Below are 21,034 nucleotides of genomic sequence, written 5' to 3'. Positions count from 1 at the left end.
AGAAAACTCTGAGAAGTTAATGGAAGCATCTGGGTGCTTCTTCTTGTGCTCCTCTCGGCAAGTTTGCACAAAGAATGCATAGGATGACACCTTGCCTCTCGGCTTCTTAGGATCTCCTTTGCCCATGTTTACTTGTTTTCCTCTGCGAGGTACAGAGTCGCCCAGTGCCCGTCCGGCTCTCACTTGCCCCGGCGCTGTCTCTCTGTTTTTGTTTTTAATTTAATTTTTTATTAATTTTATTGAAAAACAACTAGCAATGAAGACAGTTTCAATGTGTTTTATTTACTTTGCTGCTGTTGTTTTTATTTTACTTTCTGATGTGAGTCCAGTGGAGAAAATCTAAACCCTCCTTATGCTTAGATACTTGAAAAACCACTACTTCTCCTTCTTCTTCTTCCCTTCCTTCTTTCTTCTCCTTCTGCCTCTCCCTCTCGTCCTTTTCCTTCTCTTCCCTCTGCCCTTTTCTCCTTCTTCTCCTTCTCCCTCTCTTTGTCCTCCCCCTTCCTTCTTCCTGTTCTTCTGCTTTCCAAATCATGGAACTACTTCATATAAAATTCTATTTCATAGTATAAAGATACTGAAAAGGGCACAGCTTCAAAATATAAATGAAACTGACAGAATTATAACCTCCATTTTCTTTCTTAAAAGACAACCTTGAGTTAAGGCCAAGATGACCTTAATCTACCCAATCTCTGAACACTTCAAATATTTTCTGGATCAAGCTAGGGAAAACTCACTAGTGAAGCACTTTTTTTGGCTCTATAGCATAAGTTTTAGTGAACTCTGAGTTTATTTTCTGAGTTTAGCTATAAGGATCTGCACAATCCAAAGGTGTATCAGCAGCAGAAATGGCACTGAGGACGTTGCTCCCTGGCATCTGTCAGAAGTCACTTTAAGAAGTCCATGCGCCAGTAACTCTGCTTCCTCTGATTTGCTTCTATGTTCCAACTTACTACATATCTTTTTCCCTCTCTGGCTGACAGGAGGCCGAGATTTAACTGTCCAATTTTAAGAACCATGTAGTTCATGAAAGGAACTGATGTATACTAACTTTTTCTACCTTTCCTCTTAGTTATTCTCTAGTTTCTTTTTGCCTTTACATTTCATAAATGCTGTTTATTGAATTCTATTCTTGTATACATGTGTGAATACATGCATATGTGCATGCACACATAACATACTTTTTGGAATCAGATAAGCATGTGTCAGATAATACATGCTAAAATTCTTCTGTTTCTTTTTTTTGCGGCATCAGGGATTGAACTCAGGACCCTGCGCTTGCCAGGCCAGTACTTATTCTACTAAGTCATCTCCCCGGGCCCTCTTCTGTTTCTTTTAAAATGAATTTGGTTGGTTAGTTGCTTTTAGTTAAACAGCAACCAAAAGAACCAGGAAAACAAGTGTCAGTAAGGACTTCAGATAATAACCAGTATTTCTTTCAATTTTGTTAGTTAACAAGTATGTACTGAGTATCTGTAATTAGTTGCATAGTACTAATTAGACAGAGTGGTATTTTCAAAGAAGATGGATTTTCAAGAGAAGGAACTATCTCAGTGTAGGAAATTAAAAATCGATTTCAGGAACATAGAATTTAAAGATATTTGGTATGAAGGAAAAACGAGCCTGAGAAAAACAAAACAATATTTGTTTTAGTAAAGCAACAAAGGAAATTTTAAAATGTATTGTGCCACACCAGCAACATAGCTCAGCAGTCTAAAGCGACTGCTTAGGCAAGCGTAGGCAGGCACAGGGACTGGGGTTCAGTCCTCGGCACCACATGCTGCACCAGCCCTCCCTCAGGGCAGGCTGAGCCAGCAAAAAAAAAAAAAAAGGATTAAGCCATCAAGGTGGGGCTTACCCCTCTTGGGAGGCTGAAGTAAGAAGATCATATGAGTTCAAGAACTTGAGACCAGCCTGGACAGCATAGCAAAACCACCATGAGGGTACCAAAGAAAAAGAAAAAAGTGTATGCAGGAGCTGGGTGTTACCCAGTGGTAGAGTATTTGCCTATCACACTCAAGGACCTGGGTTTGAGCCCCAGTGGTACCAAAAACAAAAGTAAAAGCTGTGATAGTGCAAGGCCTGGGTTCAATTCCCAGTTTTAAAAAACAAAACAAAACTGCAACAGTCTAAAAGAAAATGACATCACAAGGTAAGTACAGCAATCTTCATATTTCTGTAAAAACATGTACAGTAACTTACAATTCACAAGTTTCTCACATACGTAAGGTTGAAAAGCAGAAATTTCAATGAATTACCTCGAGAGCAGTAGCTCATGATATGCTTTCCACAAAGTAGCACCCAAATCCCAAGATGTTATCAATCTAATAAGTTTTGTTTTTCTTTTCATTTATGTATTTGGTACAGGGTCTCCTACGCAACTCAGACACATAGTGATCCTCCTGTTTTCAGCCTCCCCAGTGCTGGGACTACAGGTGTGTGCCACCATGCCCAGTCTCGGTGGCTGGCTCATTGTGCCTAGGGGTGGGGCCAGTGTGGCACATAGTGCTGGGGATTGAACCTCAGTCCCTGTGTTTGCTTAAGCAGGCGCTCAGTCCATTGAGCTATCTTGCTGGCCCTGCTTCTATTTTTAAAAAACATGAAATTATTATTGTTCATACCATGCCTTTGATTCAACCATACTCTCACATTTTTTCCTTCCACCGATTCCTTGATAGTTCATTTTTTAACAGCCTCTATATCTTCTTCTCTTCTTCTTTCTTAGTTTAGTTCAGACAATTTCTTTAACTTTAGGCTCCAAATAAACATATTTCTATAAATGACTTCTAAATCTCTATCTTCAATCCTAGGCTTCCCATTGTTTAAAAGCCCCCTTCTCCTACCTCTGGTGTTTCTGATCTGTCATTCCTCTAGCCATCCAAATGGAAAACGCCAGAGGCCTAGACCTCAACCCTGACCCTTTCCAAATTCAGCTCTCAAGATTTCTCTTATATTCATCTTGTTCTATCATACATACCTGCTTTACACCCCTAATGAAAGTGTAACAGAAAATCCCCACCCCCACTCCCATTGTCAGTATATTTCAGTTGTCCAAGAAATGGTCCCTGTTCCAGTTCTGGTTGATCTTCTCTCTTAGAAACAGCTGGTGGTGCATAACAGGTTGCTATGATACACACTGTATAAACCAATCCTCAAATGACAAGTCGTTCTGTCTCTATACTTCCTGCTTACTTATCCCATATAAGCCCTAGATCACCAGAGATCAGGGCCTGATATTTTGGCAACAGTTCTAATCAGTGCCAAATCTTGGCTATCATTTTGGTGTTTCTGCTTGCCAAAGCAAAAGGAATGATCACATCCAGTCCATCTGGTTGGCCTGGTCATACCCCCTGATGAGCGGGCAGCACCAACCCAGAGGAAAGGGTACCCTTTCTTCCACATATAAGCATAATTCCCTCTTAGTTTCCTGGACATCTGGAGGGGCTACTTTATCCAATGCACACAAAAACTCCATATACAGTAGCAACAGTGCCAATCTTGCATATCTTTGCCATATTATCTAATGATGATCTGTTAAAAATACTAGCTTTATTTTTATTTTTAGCTAAAGAAAGTTCTAGTCTAAACTATATTATCAAACACTTTGTTTCATTTTTTTCTTTTAATACTTTAAAGATATTGTACTGTTTTCTAGCCTCCATTGCTTTTGATGAAAAGTCAGCTCTCAGTTGTGTTACTGTTCCCCTGGCTGCTTTGGTAATTTTCATTATCATTGTTTTTCAGCAGTTCAACTATGATGTAACCAAAACAATTTTTTTTCTTTTTGTCTCTATTAGGTGTCTGATGAGTTATAGAGTCTGTAAATTTAAATCTTCATAAATTTGGAAAAATTTCATTTCCTTAATAGTTTTCTTCCCTATTCTTTTATTCTGGCAGAGGTTTTCTTTCTAGGACTTCAAAGATGTATATTAAATCTCTTGATAGTTTCTTATATCATGAGGCTTTGCTCATTTTTTTTTCAATTTTCCCCCAATTTTCCAGAATGCATAATCTACCAATACATCTTCAAATTCACTAACTCTTCAGTCTACTGAAATCTGGTATTAAGCACATAAAGTGAATTTTTAAATTTTTAGGAATCAAATTAAAATTTTTTAGTTTTATACTTTTTGTTTGGTCCTTATTTAATTTTCAATTTATTTGCTAAGATTTCCCTATTTGTTCATTCATTACCACTATAGTTTCCTTCATATCTTTGAGCACAGTTACTAAGGTACTTTGAAATTTTTGTCTCTAATTCCAAATTTGTGTCATCTCATGGTTAGACTCTGTTGATTATCTTTTCTCTTGAAAAATGTGTCACATTTTCCTATGCCTGCATATACCTAGTAACTTTGGGTTGTACTCTGGATATTGTGTACAACTTGTAGAGACCTCGATTTCTTATGTATTGTTTACTGCTTAGAAGATAAGCGAGTTAGCTAGTCTTAAGTGCCAAACTCTCCTCGACCTGTGATGGACAACATTGAAGTTTCTGTTGATACCGCTGTTGTTACCTTACTTGTTCATACATATTTCATAGGCCAGTTCAAGATTGGAACATCATTTATGTGAAGAATTTCAGGCTACCCCAGATTTTTAAATGCTATGAGTACTGCTAGTTTTCATTGTGTTTTAGTTGCCCATTTAAGGGCAATTGTGGTCTTCCCTTTGGCAAATCACCATAACAGTGAGAAATTCACTGGTGCCAAGCCTTTCTCCCAGATGAAGGCTGTGCCCCTTATCCCTGTGTTTGGTCACCAGTAACTTCTGAGTTATTTTTTTAGTTTTTGTCCAGCTTACAGGCCCACCAAGTGGACTGATGAAGTAAATAGAAGCTAACCTGTCATTAATAAAAATATAGCCCTCCTGAGTTTGTGGTTCTCTGAATATAACCTGTGATTTCCACTTCTGTGTTTTTAATAACACATAGGGGCCGGGGAGATAGCTCAGTAGAATAGCGCTTGCCTGGCAAGTGCAAGGGCCTGAGTTCAATCCCTGGTTCTGAAAAAAAAAAAAAAAAAGTCTCAGAGGAACAAATCACACCAATTCCTTCCTGGCCTCCTTTGCTTAGAAAGAATTTAGCAGGTAACTAAGTCTCCACCTGCTCCTGCATAAACAGGAAAATTGCAAGACTCAGTTCTTTGTAACTTAGAATACCAACCAATGAACCAATAAAGGCTCTTATTTTTAGTTTTTTTTTTAAATTACTTTTATTGCAGTGCTGAGTATCAAACCCAGGGGCTTGTGCAGTCGAAGCAAAAGCTGTAACCCAGGCTCAGATTCTGTTCTTTAAAAGTTAGTGATTGCTTTAACTTTTAAAAATTTAAATTCATCATTGTCTCATCAAGTAAATGACATATTTTCCCCAAAGACTGAAGTAGATTTTAAATATTAGCTTTGACATATTTGTTCCTAGAGTACAAGAAACTTCAAGAAGAATATGCACTATTATATCTGATTCACAAAATAACTGTAGCCTAGATACAGAACACTTGGCATATTTATTCCTCCCGAGGGGCCCTCTGGGAATCCATCAGTGTGTCCTCTCCGTTACAGGCTGGCCATGGTTTTACACCATCTCAGTTTACAATATGATACAAATATACTGACAGTTTTGAGAATTCTCTTTTTCTTTCATGTCCAAAATTTCAGAATAATGAATCAGCTACCTATATATAGAGTATTTTACATTTTAAGTCAAATTATGATATAGGCAAATTATGGCATTGTATTCCAAACATTTTTCTCATTCTGAGGACCCATGTGAAATAGACTCTAGACTGTATTTGAATGTAGGATGTATCCAGGTACGTATGGTAGATTTTACACCTAACTAAAGATGTCTCTTATTGTTTCTTATGCATGGAACTGCATCCCCTAAACTGGCACTGAAAGACAAATGGGGACCAGGGTCTTCAGGGAGTATTCAGTACTTCTTGAAAGATTAAATGCCTGTTGAAGTACCTTCCACAACCAAAAGCATGACTTTAATTTAAGGGTTGGTTATGACTATGGCCAGGAAAGAGAGGACAGAAGACTGAAGGTTCATTTGTGACGCTGGATTTATACTACTCCTTATAAGACTCTGACCCATTCCCTCCCAGGCTCTTTGGAATCTCACTGTGATCTACCTGGCACCTCCGCCTTTGTTAGGCTGGCTGGCTGCCTTATTCAGACAAGACATCACCAGAGGTCAGGTTAGGGAGGAAATGAACACATGCAGATGTGCAATGCCACCAGAATGGTTTTGCTGCTGAGTAGGCTAAAGGGCCAAGGACATTCCTGGACTGCTTTAGTTCTGGTGATTAATGCCATTATTCTCTGATGCTAATCACCACTGTTGGCATCAAACACCATCAACCTTGAGTTTTGACCAAATAATATAGATAAAAACTCGTTATCCTTCAGTATTTCTGACAGTGTATCAAACACAGGACACAAACCAGAAATGGTTCCCACCCAGTGGTTTCATTTGGAATAAAACTGACAAAAGCATCAAAACACAAAGAGAAGGGCAATGCCACTTCCCCCAAAGCTGCTATTTGATATGGCTGTAAATCTGATATATAAGCTAATATGATATAGTTAAGGTTAACAGACGCTGCCCGATGATTGTATCTGTTGCAACTCTACTCTTTTAGTACTAAGAACCAAAAAAGAGAGCCAGCACACACTGGCACACACTGGTAGTGAACAATGTGTACAGCAATGCATATGCATCAACTGATACAGTTTCTGCCCAAACTTTCTGTAAACACACCTGGACATCTGTCATTATTTTAAAGACACAAATAACAAACAGCTCCTACAAATACATACTTATGAACACAGTTATTGGTTGAGGAAACAATTTTCTGCAGGTGTAAAAATTATATTTCTCAATAAGGAAAATGCAGGTATAACCAGTTTACTCATTAAGCCTTTAGAATTCAGCTTTGGCTTGCTTTCTTTAAAAATGATTCTTTCAGTTTTGGTTCAAAGTTTAACCCTAAAGCAAGTGGTTATCAAACATTTTGGTTTCAGGACCTCTTTATACTTTTAAAAATTATTAAGAAATCCAAAGAACTTTTGTTTAGGTGTGTAAACTTTTGTTTATATCTTCCAGTGTTTATTGTATTAGAAATTCAAAGGGCCAGCCTGATAGCTCAGCGGACTAAAGCGACTGCTCAGGCAGAGCGCAGCAGCCGGGGTTCGATCCCCAGCAAGCCAAGCCGGCCCCACCTCCGGGGTGCGCTGAGGCAGCAACTGAGATGGCATTGTGGTGTGCGCCTGTAATCCCAGCACTTCGGAGGCTGAAAACAGGAGAATCACTATGAGTTTGATCTACAATCTAGGTAATGAGACTCTGCAAACCCTGTTCTAAATATATAAATAAATAAATAAATAAATAAATAAATTGCTCAGTGGCATAAGTGCTTGCCTGGCAAGTGCAAGTTCCTGAGTTCAATCCTTGCAGAAAAAAAAAAAAAAGCAAAGAAAACAAATTCATAATGGTAAAGAATTTAATTCACTTAAGGTAGCAGTGCTAAACCATCACATTAAATCAATCAAATTAACATGAATACATTTTTGTAAAAAAAAAATTGTGTTTTCCAAAATGATAACGATGTCATAAAACTGGGACTATTTCACATTTTTTTAAAAAATTCACTTTAATGACTAGTGTAATAGAAAACTCAGATTCTCATATGAGTTTCTACATTAATCTTACTGCAATTAAATTATTTTGGGTAAGGTAGATAGGAACATTTAGCCCTACATAGACATGGAATTAATTTTGAATATTCTTCTTTGATGCTACATGAAAGCTCAACAAGAAATTTCTTCCAAAGAGATTATGAAAGGAGGAAAAAGAGTAATCTTAGGGTGGGAAAGCCTGACAAATACATATATATCAGATGAGTGTGGCAAACATTAACTCCAGCAGTGATAAACCATGTTGACAGTATGGACTCTTGATGTGATCTCAATAGCGCTCTACCACTGAGATCTACGGTCCAAACCCACACTTGCTGCCTACTCATGAGAAAAAAGCAGACAAGTTTGAAGTAAAAGACAATCTACAAATTACCTGATTAATATTCCTCAGAACTGTCAAGGTCATTAAAAATATGAAGCCTGAGAAAGCGTCACACTCAGGAAGAGCTAGGAGAGCTATAAGACTTAGTCTTTCTTATATTTCAAATGGATCTTTTGCCATGTATGATTTGATCAGAATATGCATTGATTATTGGAAAACAATGGTTCTATAAGTTAGACCTTGTAATTATTGACACACTTAATTATACAAGTACCAAAATACTGCATTTGTTAATTATCACCATCAACCTCATCAGAAAGAAATGTTTAAGAATTAGGAAACTGTCAAATTCATGATGGCAGAAACAAGTTTTACAGAAGTTTAATTTCTACTTGTTTTCTCAAATTTGATCACTAATAACAAATACTGTCAGTTGTTTTACTTACAATGACAATCTTCATTCATTTTCAAGAAAATGTCTGTCAAACACTGAGAAAACGTCTGCTGAGTCTGAATAACCACAGCTTGTTTGTCATCAGTCTTTCAAATAAAAAACGGTATTCTGTGGGGAAAAAACCCAGAGCGTTCACCTTGCACCTCAGACAACTGCTCTCCACTTTACAGAGTGCTTCCCTCAAGACAACTATATATGCGCACAGTAGGGGTGTTTCACCATGCGTGCTTTGTGAAGAATGTCATGAGGACAAGTCTGCAAGGTTGAAATGAAACAAAATTTCTAATTTTTACTGCTTTCTCAAGAACACAAGGGGAACTGTTTTTTTGTGGTTTTGCTGCTGTTGGTCTTGACTATGAGTGCTTGGCAATGAAGAATTTGACACAGAATGGGCTTGGGTGCCACTGTTTTGACACAGACTTTGTTGAGCAGTTTTACCATGGTATCTTTTCATTTTCAACTCTGTAGAAGTTATTTTTCTCCTATGCTGCTGCGTAAAGTGATGCAACTACTGTGGGGAGTCGGTGTGTGCACATTAATACATCTGAGTCTTTTTTGTCTCCTTCCCTTACTATCCTTCCCTGCTCCCTTCAACTCTTCATCCTCTTTCCATCTGAAAATAAATGGAAAAAGAATAGATAATAGGAAGTAGGGAGATCTTTCTCAAATGGGAAGGGGAATAAGAGATGGAGCGGGAAGGGAAAATGATCACTCATGGTTTCTTTTGCCTCACTACCATACAGGCCAGCCCAGTGAGAAGGAAGAAATGTCTGCATAAAGAGCTTAGACCTCTAGGCTGGGGTAATAGCTCAGCAGTCTAAGCACCTGCTTGGCAAGCACAAGGACCAGAGTTTGATCCCCAGTACCCCATGTCGTGCAGGGCCCATGCCAAGCTGGCTTCTGAAACCAGGAGTGGTGGTACATGCCTGTAATCCCAGAGCTGGGGAGGCTGAGACAGGAGGATCACTACAAGTCCAAGCTGTGCAGTGAGACCCTGTACTAAATATGTAATAAATAAATAAATAAAAGGTTAAAAAAAAAGAGAGACTTCTAGCACCCCTGAAACTAGGCGGCCAATGAACCACACTTTATGAACTACTAATTAAGTACCCTAACTCTGACCACTCCCCTCTGATTATAAGTTGCAGTGTCAAGATCAGGGTTAGGCAAGGAAGCATGGAAGCCTCTGGCCTGCCCACAGAGATGAACTGGCTGTATTTCCTTTGGCCACATCTCTGATACGGAAGGAGTAGGGGAGAGCAAAGACCACCCAAGTACACTGTCTACCTTCCCACAGTTCTCTGCAGGAGCACTTCCCTACCTTTTGCTGGCAGGGAGGAAAAAAAATCAATGTTTTTATGAAAGAGTAAGGCTTGATACCCCCAGACAGTTGGTGGTGCAAGCCTTCAGGAGGACACAGGTCGGGTGCCACACCAATTGTTCACAGGAATGCCAAGACTGAGCTGGATGGTTCTGGCCTAACCCTCAGCAGAGAGGTAACCCTTCTCCAAATTTATAGGACAATTTCATGTCCTATAAAAATATCAAAGTTTAAGGGCTGGCAATATAGTTCAGCAGACTAAGTACTTGCTTTGGCAAGGGCAGGGATCAGGGTTTGATCCTTGGCACCACATGCTGCACCAGCTCCACCCCTGGGCATGCTGAAGCAGTAATGGAGTCCAGGTGTGATGGCAAACACCTATAATTCCAACATGAGGGAGGCAGAAATCAGGAGGATCACTACAAGTCCAAGCTGCATAGTGAGACCATGCACAAATTAAAAAAAAAAAAAAAATTAAAACCTTAAAAAAAAAAGTTTAGCTCAGATGCAAAAATTAACAAAGTATTTTACTAGACTTCATGGTGCAATTTGAATTATATTAATGATTTGGGCAAAACTTGTGCACACATTTTTAGACATGATATAAGTATTAAACACAGCAGCTGTAACCCAAAACTACCAAGGAATCAAATTTCTCAATTGATCAAATAAGGATAGCAATAGTGCGTATTATATAGGTCTTAAATAAACTAATAAATAAAAAGGGCTTAGAATGATGCCTGACATGTGGCACTGTTAGTGATTAGGCTGCTATGTTAGTTACGTGGCTGCTACGGGGTCTCGTAACCAAGGCTGCTCCACTGAGGATGACAGAGCTGAACTGCAAAGAAAGGCAATCTGAGTGATACTGAAAGCTAGACATCAGCCTGCAGGGCTGCAGATCTGAGATACTGTTTGGAGCAGCAAGGGAAGAGATGCCCCTGGTGTGGTTTTTGGCTTAGGACTTCTGGTTGAAACCTCCTTTTATCTTATTAAGACACTAACAGTTAAGGTTCTACTTAATACATTTCAAAATTTATAAATATATTATTCTTTCCTTGGAAAAGGTTAAGATTCAAAAACAGCCATTATAGACTGTCAACCCATTCACCCTTTGCCAAAGCTGTTTTTCAAGTTGATGTGAGTAGTAGCTGTTGGTTGGGTCTCAGGCTTCCAGAGACTCCCAGAAAACTAGCTGAGGTGATCCAAAGCTGGGACAGTCTGGGATGCACTGGACACCTGCTCCTTTACCTTGGTTTTCTCTTTACTGAACACTTTTTGGCAACTATGTAGCCTGCTTCTGAGATCATTATAACTAATTAAGAGGTTTAGGCTACATCTGAAATTGAATGATTTCAAGGGTCCTCTTCATGCAAGTATTCAATATCTGAAGTACTACAATTATAAGACTGCAAAGAAATGCAAAATCATGCTAACAAGAAAACAGTCACAAATGAACTGACCACTTAAAAATTCAGCCTTTCCTTAAATACCCCCTTGCAGCCTAATTGTAGGAACCAACCTTCTCCTTTGGGTCAATGTTTTCTGTTGATCTCTTGGAGCTCATTTGATACAGTAAATATCTCACAATTATCATGCAGATAAAGGGAAAATTTATCCATGAAAAGTCACTGCCCAACTTGAAGAAGAAAAACTCAACACCAACACAAAAACCTCCAAAGAAAACAACTGGAATAACATGATGTAAAAGAGGATATCAAGAAAATGGATGAAATCCTTAAATGTTTTTAGAAAAATGATTTCCTATGTGACTGAATAACCAAATCATGAAAGATAGAACAGCTTGTCATCTAAAAATTTTCACAAGAAAGTTAGACCAAAAATAGAAATTTGTTCATTGTTTATCCCTAAGAGTTTAGTTCATAGCTATTATAATCTATATTTTTGCCAAAGGGCATACAAGTGATTCATTTTTATAAATAGTTTCATTTTAAAGATGATATTCCCATCATCCTCAAATAAACTACGAAGATCTGGCTCTCTAACTGGCCTTTTCCTGTACCTTTTCAAGTCCCTTGAAATAATAAGCATATGAAAAAATACAGATGGATGCTCAACACCTGCTCCATAAGCACCCTCTTGCCTCCTCCCCGCAAGGGACCAGGGTCCAGCCCTTTCTCATCCTCACCGGGTGCCCTTCTGCGGGGAAGACTTCATCTTCTATGTACACAAGATTTTCCTTCAGTAAAGCAAGTGAAACCTAAGACAAGCCTTAACAGAATTCATCTGGAGATGATAGATTATTATGACCTTAATGCACTTGACCCCTAGGAAATCTGGAGGACCCATATTAACCAGAATAGGATCACTAAGACCACTGGCATTTCCACCCAATCACAGGATCCTGCCTGAGCCTAAATCTATGGGTTCTGAAGTGCTAAAGAACTACTGACTGAATTCATTTCTCTAGTATAAAAAGCAACTGATTTACTTTGGCCAGAAATAATTAAGTAATTAGTTTTTAAGAAAAGTACTCACAAAATGGTATAAACAAAATCCTTTCTTCCTCTATATTGTAAACTCTCTTTAGCTACTTAAAAGTCAAGACAAATCAGAGTTTGGATGATTATATATGTTAATGGAGGAATTAGGCATAAAGTTATCTCTAATTTGGATTTCTCTCCATAATTACAATCAAGTCAGGTGTGAGGTGTGGCAGCTCATGAGCATTAATCCCAGCATGCCCATAATTCATCCCTTGACTATAATCCTCAGGAGACTGAGGCAAGAGGATCAGCTTGAATTTGGAGCCAGCCTACGTTACATTGTAACTTCAAGGCCAACCTAGACTAATAAATTATAATCCCTAAAATGTATCAATAAACTTCATTAGTTCAAGAAAATTTATAATCAGTAAATATACTAAGTATCCAGCGCATACTGAGATTCCAGAACTTTGAAAGCTAGAATTCCTATCTATAATGAATCTGTAACTATAGTTTTTTTAGTTATATGAATGTATGTATGTGCACATATTTATCTGTTGCACAAATTTCTTATGATCCAGTATAGATCATAGAGTTGTGGAAATGTATTCTTTGCCCCTGGCCCGACCAGGCAAGATCTTATGCGGCCATGGATGGACAGTGAGGCCCAAGAATGGGGATTCCTTACGTTGTGCACTCTTGGCTAACCGTAACTTTACTGTAACTTCCTTCTGCCCAAGACTTAACCTCATCTCTAATTTTTTAAAATCCCTTTTGTTTGATTCTATAAACTACCTCGAGAGATGATTTTATTTTTGCTGCCAGCAACAGTTGACAGCTCTCTCCGCATTTCTAATTTTGCTTCAGGGCCCAACTAAGAGCACACTTTGTGCCAATATCTATAAAAAGCACACGGCAAATATAGATGAGTATTTCCCTTAATGAGACTTTTAAATCAGTTCTGACTCTGAATAGTATTTTAAAATTTGAAATGGGCAGAGAAGGAAACATGAAGTATTTTAACATCTGAAAAGGCCAATGAGTCCCGACGTGCCTGGGTACTTACTCTCTCACACAGCTCTTCAAATGTGCAGTCGGCAATGGTTCCACAGGCTTTATTCAGCCGCAGCTCTCTGCCTTGCACTTTTAGAATCCTTGGTCTAGTTACTATGGGAACATGAACAAAGACTCAATCTTGTCTGGATAATTACTATAAAATTCATCTCTTACAGATAGGAAATGCATAGCTTGATGAATAATAGCACATGATTCAACACATAAATTAGACAAAATGCTGATACAATGACTGCCACTTGAGCGTGGCATCAACCCATATACAGCAATGGAACTTATTAATTGGTCAGTGGAGATTGGGCATTGTGTTCTAAATGTATTCTCTTTCAAGAGAAATTAACTTACGTACAATCATTTTGTTTCTGAGCCAGCTCATCAAACAACTTATCCATGACAGCCTCCACATCAGCTTCACTTGTGCTACAGTGAAAAGAATAATAGAATATGAAATTAATAACACTTGAAGCCAACATCAAACAGCTGCCTGAGCCTGCTTAGCTTTTTGCCCATAAAAAAGGAGAACAGGATGTTATGTTCTAAATACAAACACTAGATTTAGAACATACTTAAAAGCAGAGAATATTAACTCTCAGGTAGATGATTCTGCCTTATTTGCATACACTGAAAGACTTCTGTGCTTCTAGCTGTTTCCAGTAATGAGATGATACAGGCAGAGTAAATCCATTAATACTATGTGTACACAATGAGAAGAAAGCTTCTGGCTCTCTCTTGCATGCAAAACAAGAGCAAATAGACAAGGCAGTCAAGCATCCAGCAAAGTATCCTTTGAAATCTCTACTGAGAGAGTACATGGGAAATTAAATATTGAAGCTGTTTAAAAAAAAAAAAAAAGAAAAATCAAGTCAAGCTGCTGACTGAGAGGATCAAATATCTAGAATTAAATTACTAGCTTCAAAATACCAACTTGATCTGCACATCAATAACTTTATGAGACTTTTCGTACAAAGACAGTTATAAACTACAGTTTTTCTCAAAAGTGTCCTTGTTGGAAATTCCAGAGAACCCTGTTTCTGTAGCACCCATCATCATAGCTACTGTGAAGTCAGTCTCATCACACAGTCTTTTGTATTCTAATTAGAAATCACCATATGGTTTAGGGAACACAAATATAGAAATGTGATAATGCTATGGCCTTTTTTTCTGTCACTTTTAAAAAGAGGTTGGTAAATTAACATTCAAAAAATATAATAACTGGTACAAGAAACACTGTTCAAAAAAAGGTTTAAGTGAAAATGTAAGTTTACTCCAATTCTATGTAAAAACTTATACATAATGACCTGCCAATATGTTCAATTTTGACATACAAATCAAAACTAACTAGTTGTGGAGGGAATTGAACCAAATTCCAAAATATCCACTTTAATAAAGTCTCACTGCAAATTAACACAACAGATTTTTTCTTTAGATTAAGTTTAAACTAAATAAAACCATTCTCCTTTGAGATAATTATTAGATGGCATGCATTTAACACACAAGCAACTAATTCTTCAACTGTACTACAGCAAAGGCCTTAAAAATTTAACAAAGCACATGGTCATTGTGAAGGGTTTTGAATTGTCACATTCTAAATAATAACCACTTCATCTCAAAGGATCTTAAAAATAGCATTTGCAATGGTTCACTTTGTAGTACTTTTGTCTTTAATGAAGCCTTGAAAGACATTTGAATGCAATCTCATTAAAATAACTGAATGACACTGAAGAGTGATAACAGAGCAAAACCAAACTTAAAGGTATAAAGAAATCACAGGAATCAATGTGGACGTCAATATTCCCACCAATCACATGTATACTTAGACATCATCCTTGCGAATTCACTTGGGGCAATTATCATCTCTCACTGTGGGGGTACACAGCACAATTGTTATAGAAATACTATACTTCTTAAAAGATATAAAAATGAGAACAGAGCTAGGAGTGCAGTTCAGTGGTAGAGACTAGGATTCAATCCTCAGTAAAGGAGAAAAAACAGAGAGGGAGAAAAGAGAGGGAGAAAGAGAGAAAGAGAAAGAGAGAAATGCTAGTCACCCAGGATGTGCACTGGCTTTCAGAAAGTCAACTTCTCCCTAGTATAGCTATGCAGGCATTTTACGCACTAGACAGGGAGAACCAAGCTCTTAAGATTAACCCAAAGAGGTGAAAGTTAAGTCTCTAGAACATATTTGGCACATAGATCATTGCTCCTTTGCTTCATTGGTGATGACTTGTTTCTTAGTCCTATGCTCTAGTGTAACACATCATTAACATGTGGCTCAACTCATCATACTTAAACTGCATCCTCTAAGCCACCTGTGAAAGGATTATACACAATATCACATGCAACAAAATTGTATATGAAATTATACAATTATTTTTATTACAATAGTGTCATAGGAATTCTAGTAACTATTACAAATATATACTCAGAAGTTATAAAATACAGAAATGTGTTGGTGTTCAGTGGCCTAAAAATAAAAATCTTTTATAAGAGCATTCTATGTAACTTAAAATTGTCATCATCTTTATCGAAGCCAACTTGGACTTGGCTCAGGGATTCAAGTCTACCAAACTGGATGGAGAACAGGAACCTCATCTTCCTAAGCTAAAAAGTAGGAGTGGCTAGTGTATGCCTTTGCCTATTATTGTACATGCATCTAAATTGATAGGAAATAAATAAATAAGGATGTTATGGAAGAAATTCATACCACAAATATATATATATATATATATATATATATATATATATATATATTTCCTTAACAAAGAGTTTGTGAGAAAACACTAGTTTTGTCACATTCCACTCAGACTTCAGGTTTTCCTACTTAAGAAGACTGGACTTTGCCATTATTAATATTTATTTATTGTGACACTGGACATTGATCCAGGGGCTTGTGCACACTAGGCAAGTCCTCTTACACTGAGCTACATCCCCAGCCTAGAATTCATTAAACATTTTTTTTTTTTTGAACTGGGGATTGAACTCAGGCCCCTGCACTCACCAGGCAAGCGCTTATTCTACTGAGCCATCTCCCCAGCCCCCATTTTTAAGGGTGAGAAGTAAAGAGAAAAATTTAAAATTACCTAAAAGTTTGAGTTTTATTTGAATGTATTTCATACTCAGCATAAATACCTTTGTCTTTGGTATTACTAGTAAATTTTAAAATAATAATTATTATTATTTATTTATTTGGTATAGGGTCTTGCTATGCAACTCGGACTCGTAGTGATCCTCCCATCTCAGCCACCCCAGTGCTGGGATTACAGGTGTGCTCCACCACACCCGGTTTTAATGGTCGGCTCAGAACGCCTGGGGTTTCAGGGCCCACACGGCATGCAGTATGGCATGCAGTACCAGAATTGAACTCCAGTTCTTGCACTTGCCAGGTAGGTGCTTAGACCACTGCGCTATCCCAGCCCACTAGTAAAATTTTTAGGTGATTCTGAACTCTTCAGTATCATACAAAGAATAACAAAAAGTTACCATCTGTTGAACAACTATTATGTAGCAATTAATTTACCTATACCATCCTCACCTTAGACTATACACCATTATCTTCTTTCATAGCAGGGAATGTTGAGACGTAGAAAATTAAGTCATTCAATCTGAATATATAAAAATATACTTTTACGAATAACAAAATATTAAAGTAAATAGGACAATATTAAACTGAAACAGTAGCAATATTTACAGCATGTGACTAACACCATTAGTATATAAAAACACTCCAATAGATTAAAAAGTTGACTTTGCCAACAGAAAAACTAGCAAAAGACTTGTACCAGCAAATTTCATAATATCTGGCAGAGACAAGGAAAAAGATTATACACCACATACAAGCCTGGGTGTGGTGACACTCTCATATGCTGCTGAGAGGAGTACAAAACTGGGATGTTTCAGGACAACCAGATAATCTGTAACAAAAGCACTAAAAATGTGTATATTGTAATACCCAGGTTTTCATGCACAGGAGTATCACCCATAGAAAGAATTATGGTAGCTGGATGTGACCTAAACCTGTGATCCCAGCACTGGAAGGCAAGAGAATCACCATGAGTTTGAGGCCAGCCTGGGCTATGTAGTGAGACCCTGCCTCAAATAATAATAATAATAATAATAATAATAATTATTATTATTATTATTATTTACACAGAAGAAATGAGGTTAACTATTAGAGGAAAGGTCACTGTAACAACTGCTTCTAGTATCACAATAGGGAGAATTAGGTCCAACACATTTGAATACACCTATATAATGGGGTAGTGTGTTGCTTTTGAGTATAACTATTCCTTCAACGACAATGAAAGTGCTAATGGTAGAAATGCTAAGTAAATCCAACCTTCTAAGCAGAACTGCCAGTGAGATAAGAACTGGGCCCGGACCCTGCCCTATGGTTCTTTTAGCAGGAGAACCAGTCCCTCACCATTTGTGACCCCTTTACCACAGTTCTAGTTCTTCTCATACCCAGGGCTTTATAAGAAGGGCCAAGGGGCTCAGAGTCGCTGGCCATGGTGTCAAGCGCTGGTGAGGAGCCTTTTCCTCCCCTTTTTAGTTAAGAAGATGATCACCTTCCCCAAAGACAGTGATGGAGGGAGGGCTTTCTAAGAGAATCAATCACATGGAGCTGGGCATGGTTGTGTGCATCTACAGTCTTAGCACTCCGGGAGGCTGAGGTGGGAAAACTGCAAGTCCAACTGAACAACTTATCAACTTACTGACAGCTTGTCCACCAAACAGAAAAGAGCTGGGGATATAGCTAAATGTGAAGGTTCTGGGTTCAATCCACAGTACCAATGAGAGGGAGAGGGAGGGGGAGGGGGACGAGGGGGGGGAGAAGGAGGGGGAGAGGGACAAGGACAGGGACAGAGACAGAGAAAAACAGAGAGACAGAGAGACAGAGACAGACAGAGCATGAATGGGAATAAAGGGACCCCAGAAGCACCAAGTTAATGTTATTATCCCTTAGTTAGATGAGCAGGACTTTAGTAGATTAAGAAATCAGAAGGTGGGAGGTGGGGTGCTGAACCAAAATAAAGCAAGCTGGTTCTTACCAAAGGTCTCTCCAAAGGTTTAGCACTACCAGACATATAGGTGAGTGGTCAGACTGGAAATGGGGATGTTTGAAAATCAGACAGCAGCATTTCCTTAGATTCACTCCTTCTAGCTGGATAGATGCTAGGCAAGTACTCTTACCACTGAGTTACATCCTCAGCTCTTTAAAAATGTTGAATTTTTAGACTGGATTTTGGTAAACTGCCCAGGCTGTCTTCAAGCGTATAATCCTCCTGCCTTGGTTTCCTTTAGAGTTAGGACCACAAACATGTGCCACCACACTGGGCTACCAGTAGGGGAAACTTTAACAAGAAAGACAGAGAGAGAACTGGACTAAGTGCTGCATGACTATAATCCAGACTACTCCAGAGGCGGGGGAAGAGAAATGCATGTTAGAGGTCAGCCTGGGCAACATAGTGAGATCTCGTCTTAAAATAAGAATTTTAAAAATTATCTGAGAGTGTAGCTCAAAGGTAGAGTGGTTGCCTGGTATATGAGGCGCTAGGTTCAGTTTCTAGTGCTGCCCTCCTCAAAAAAGTATCACACTGAAACCCTATATCTTATACTGTGAAGTTAACATTCCCTACCTCTTCAGTGTCTAGAAACCTACCAGTGAAGCTTTTATGCTAGGAAAGAGACAAAGATTTCTCCAAGGAGGACACCAAACAGCCAAGTGAAAGATTTGGCAGGTACTGACACTGGGATTCTCTAACAAAAAATCTGACCAATTGCCTTATTATCATGCTCCAATGAAGCCCATCAATCAAGAAAACCCTACTTATGCACACATAACTTTTAATCAGGCTTTTAATACCTCATTCTTTAGGAATGAAGAATATCATGAATGGACAACCAAATTATTTCCAGGTATTTAAGAGATGCCTCTAGGATAAAAGAAAAAGACCAAAATAAAGAAATAGAAAAAAAGATCTTGGAGGAAGTAAAGAAAAAGTACAGAGTAAAAAAGGACAATATACTCTAAAATGGATACATAAAACAAAGTAGGATGTTATGATCAAAAGAATGACTAGAGCATAAGAAAGCACTCTAAATATGATTGCTAAGTAAAATCTCTGAGAAAAGAAGTGGTAGAAAAAGTTGAGGTAATTTTTCAGAATACAGTAAAAGAAAAAAAAATGGAAAGAAGATAAAATAAAACTAGATCAGTCCAGAATCAAACCAGGAGGTCAGTACCTAACCAGGAAGAGTTCCAAAGGACATGGGGAAAGGAAGTAAAACATATCAAAGACAATTTAAGTTTAACAGAACTAAAGGCCATGACTAGGGTGGCAGGGTCCAACTAATCCCAGCACAAATAATGGCAGAGGAAAAAGGAAAAGGAGAAAGGAGGGAGGGATTTAAAGAAGGAAGGAGGGAGGAAGGGAAGAAAGGAGGAAGAAAAACAATGGGTGGAAAATTCATTTCAAGGTACATTATGAGGCAATTTCAGGAAACTCAAACACTTCAAAAGAAAAAAATCAGATCAAATATAAAAGATCAAGAAACTTTCAAACAACAGACAAAGATTCAAACAAACATTCAAATCAAACTTTCTAACAATAATAAAGTAAATCTGAAGATGATGGTAGAGTATCTGAAATATCCTATGGAAATATTCTTGTCAAACTACTTAATCAAAGTGTTAAACAAGTAAAATGAAGACACTTTTAGAAATGTGAAAACTCAAAAATATATTTCTCATGCATGTTTCCCCAGGAAATGATCCATCAGAACAAGAGAGGGAGACCAGCTTGGGGACTAAGAAGCAAGCTCCACTCCAACCGATCGTCCACTGACAGCAACTATAAACTCCAGACAAAACACAAAAGTGTTACCTGAAAGCACTGGACAGTGGACAGAAACAGATTCGGGAGGAAAGCTGATACTTGGGATGAGGGAAAATACAGAAAAAAAATTGCCCACTTTCACAGAGTGAGGGTAGACAGTGTAGGCAATGTTGCTTTAGACAATGAAAATGCCAATAGAAAACCTGCAGTCCTTCTGGAATTAGAAGGGGGATTAGAAGTAGCCAAACAGCTGAACAGTCAGGGAAAACCCTACAAAAAGTATCCCCAGGTTCCTAGTAGACATAGGAAAATGCTTTTTGTTCTTGCATTGACATTGGCGGAATCATTAAGAGTGTGTCCTGACTCATTTTCAGCTTTACTCTGATGTATATAATGTTTCACATATGCTCATTTCTCTTTTTCACATGTATCTTGCCTGCTGTACTCCCAATATTATGCTTGTGAGGTTTATCTACATTGATGTTTGTTATAGGAGTTTGTTCATTTTTATTGCTGTACTGTATTCTATAATGTTAAATATCATAATTTATTATTATTTTGCTATGGGTGAGTGTGTTCATTTGCTAGGGCTACTATAATAAAATGTCAGAGAGAATGACTTAACAAGTCCAGTCAAGGTATGGCAGGACTAGTAGTTCCTGAGGCAGCTCTACTTGACAAATTTACTTTGCATGTGTGTGTGTTCTAGGAATGGAACCCAGAGTTGCCTTACCACTGAGCTATATTCTAAGCCACTTTTAATTTAACTTAATTTAAAAAATTTTGAGACAGGGTCTTGCCAAACTACCTAAGCTGATTTCTACCTTGTAGTCTTTTTTTTAATACAACTTAAAACACTTAATATTTTTTATTTTAATT

The 21,034-nt window shown here is 38.0% G+C and overlaps 1 protein-coding gene across 1 annotated transcript in view; it reads right to left on the bottom strand.

Moving 5' to 3' along the window:
• Afg1l (AFG1 like ATPase) overlaps positions 1–21,034 on the bottom strand; it is a 241,358-nt gene that overhangs the window by 21,758 nt on the left and 198,566 nt on the right. Inside the window, exons 9-10 of the mRNA XM_004637478.2 lie at positions 13,669–13,739; positions 13,312–13,412 (exon numbers count right to left, since the gene is read on the bottom strand). Of these exons, the coding sequence (XP_004637535.1) occupies positions 13,312–13,412; positions 13,669–13,739 (172 nt within the window). The remainder of the gene's footprint in view (positions 1–13,311; positions 13,413–13,668; positions 13,740–21,034) is intronic.

This window comes from Octodon degus, unplaced genomic scaffold, assembly GCF_000260255.1.
Source record: "Octodon degus isolate 3935 unplaced genomic scaffold, OctDeg1.0 scaffold00090, whole genome shotgun sequence".
In the NCBI taxonomy this organism is placed as follows: Eukaryota; Metazoa; Chordata; class Mammalia; order Rodentia; family Octodontidae; genus Octodon; species Octodon degus.
Note: the sequence above shows the minus strand (reverse complement) of the source record. Positions and strands in the feature narration are given on the sequence as shown.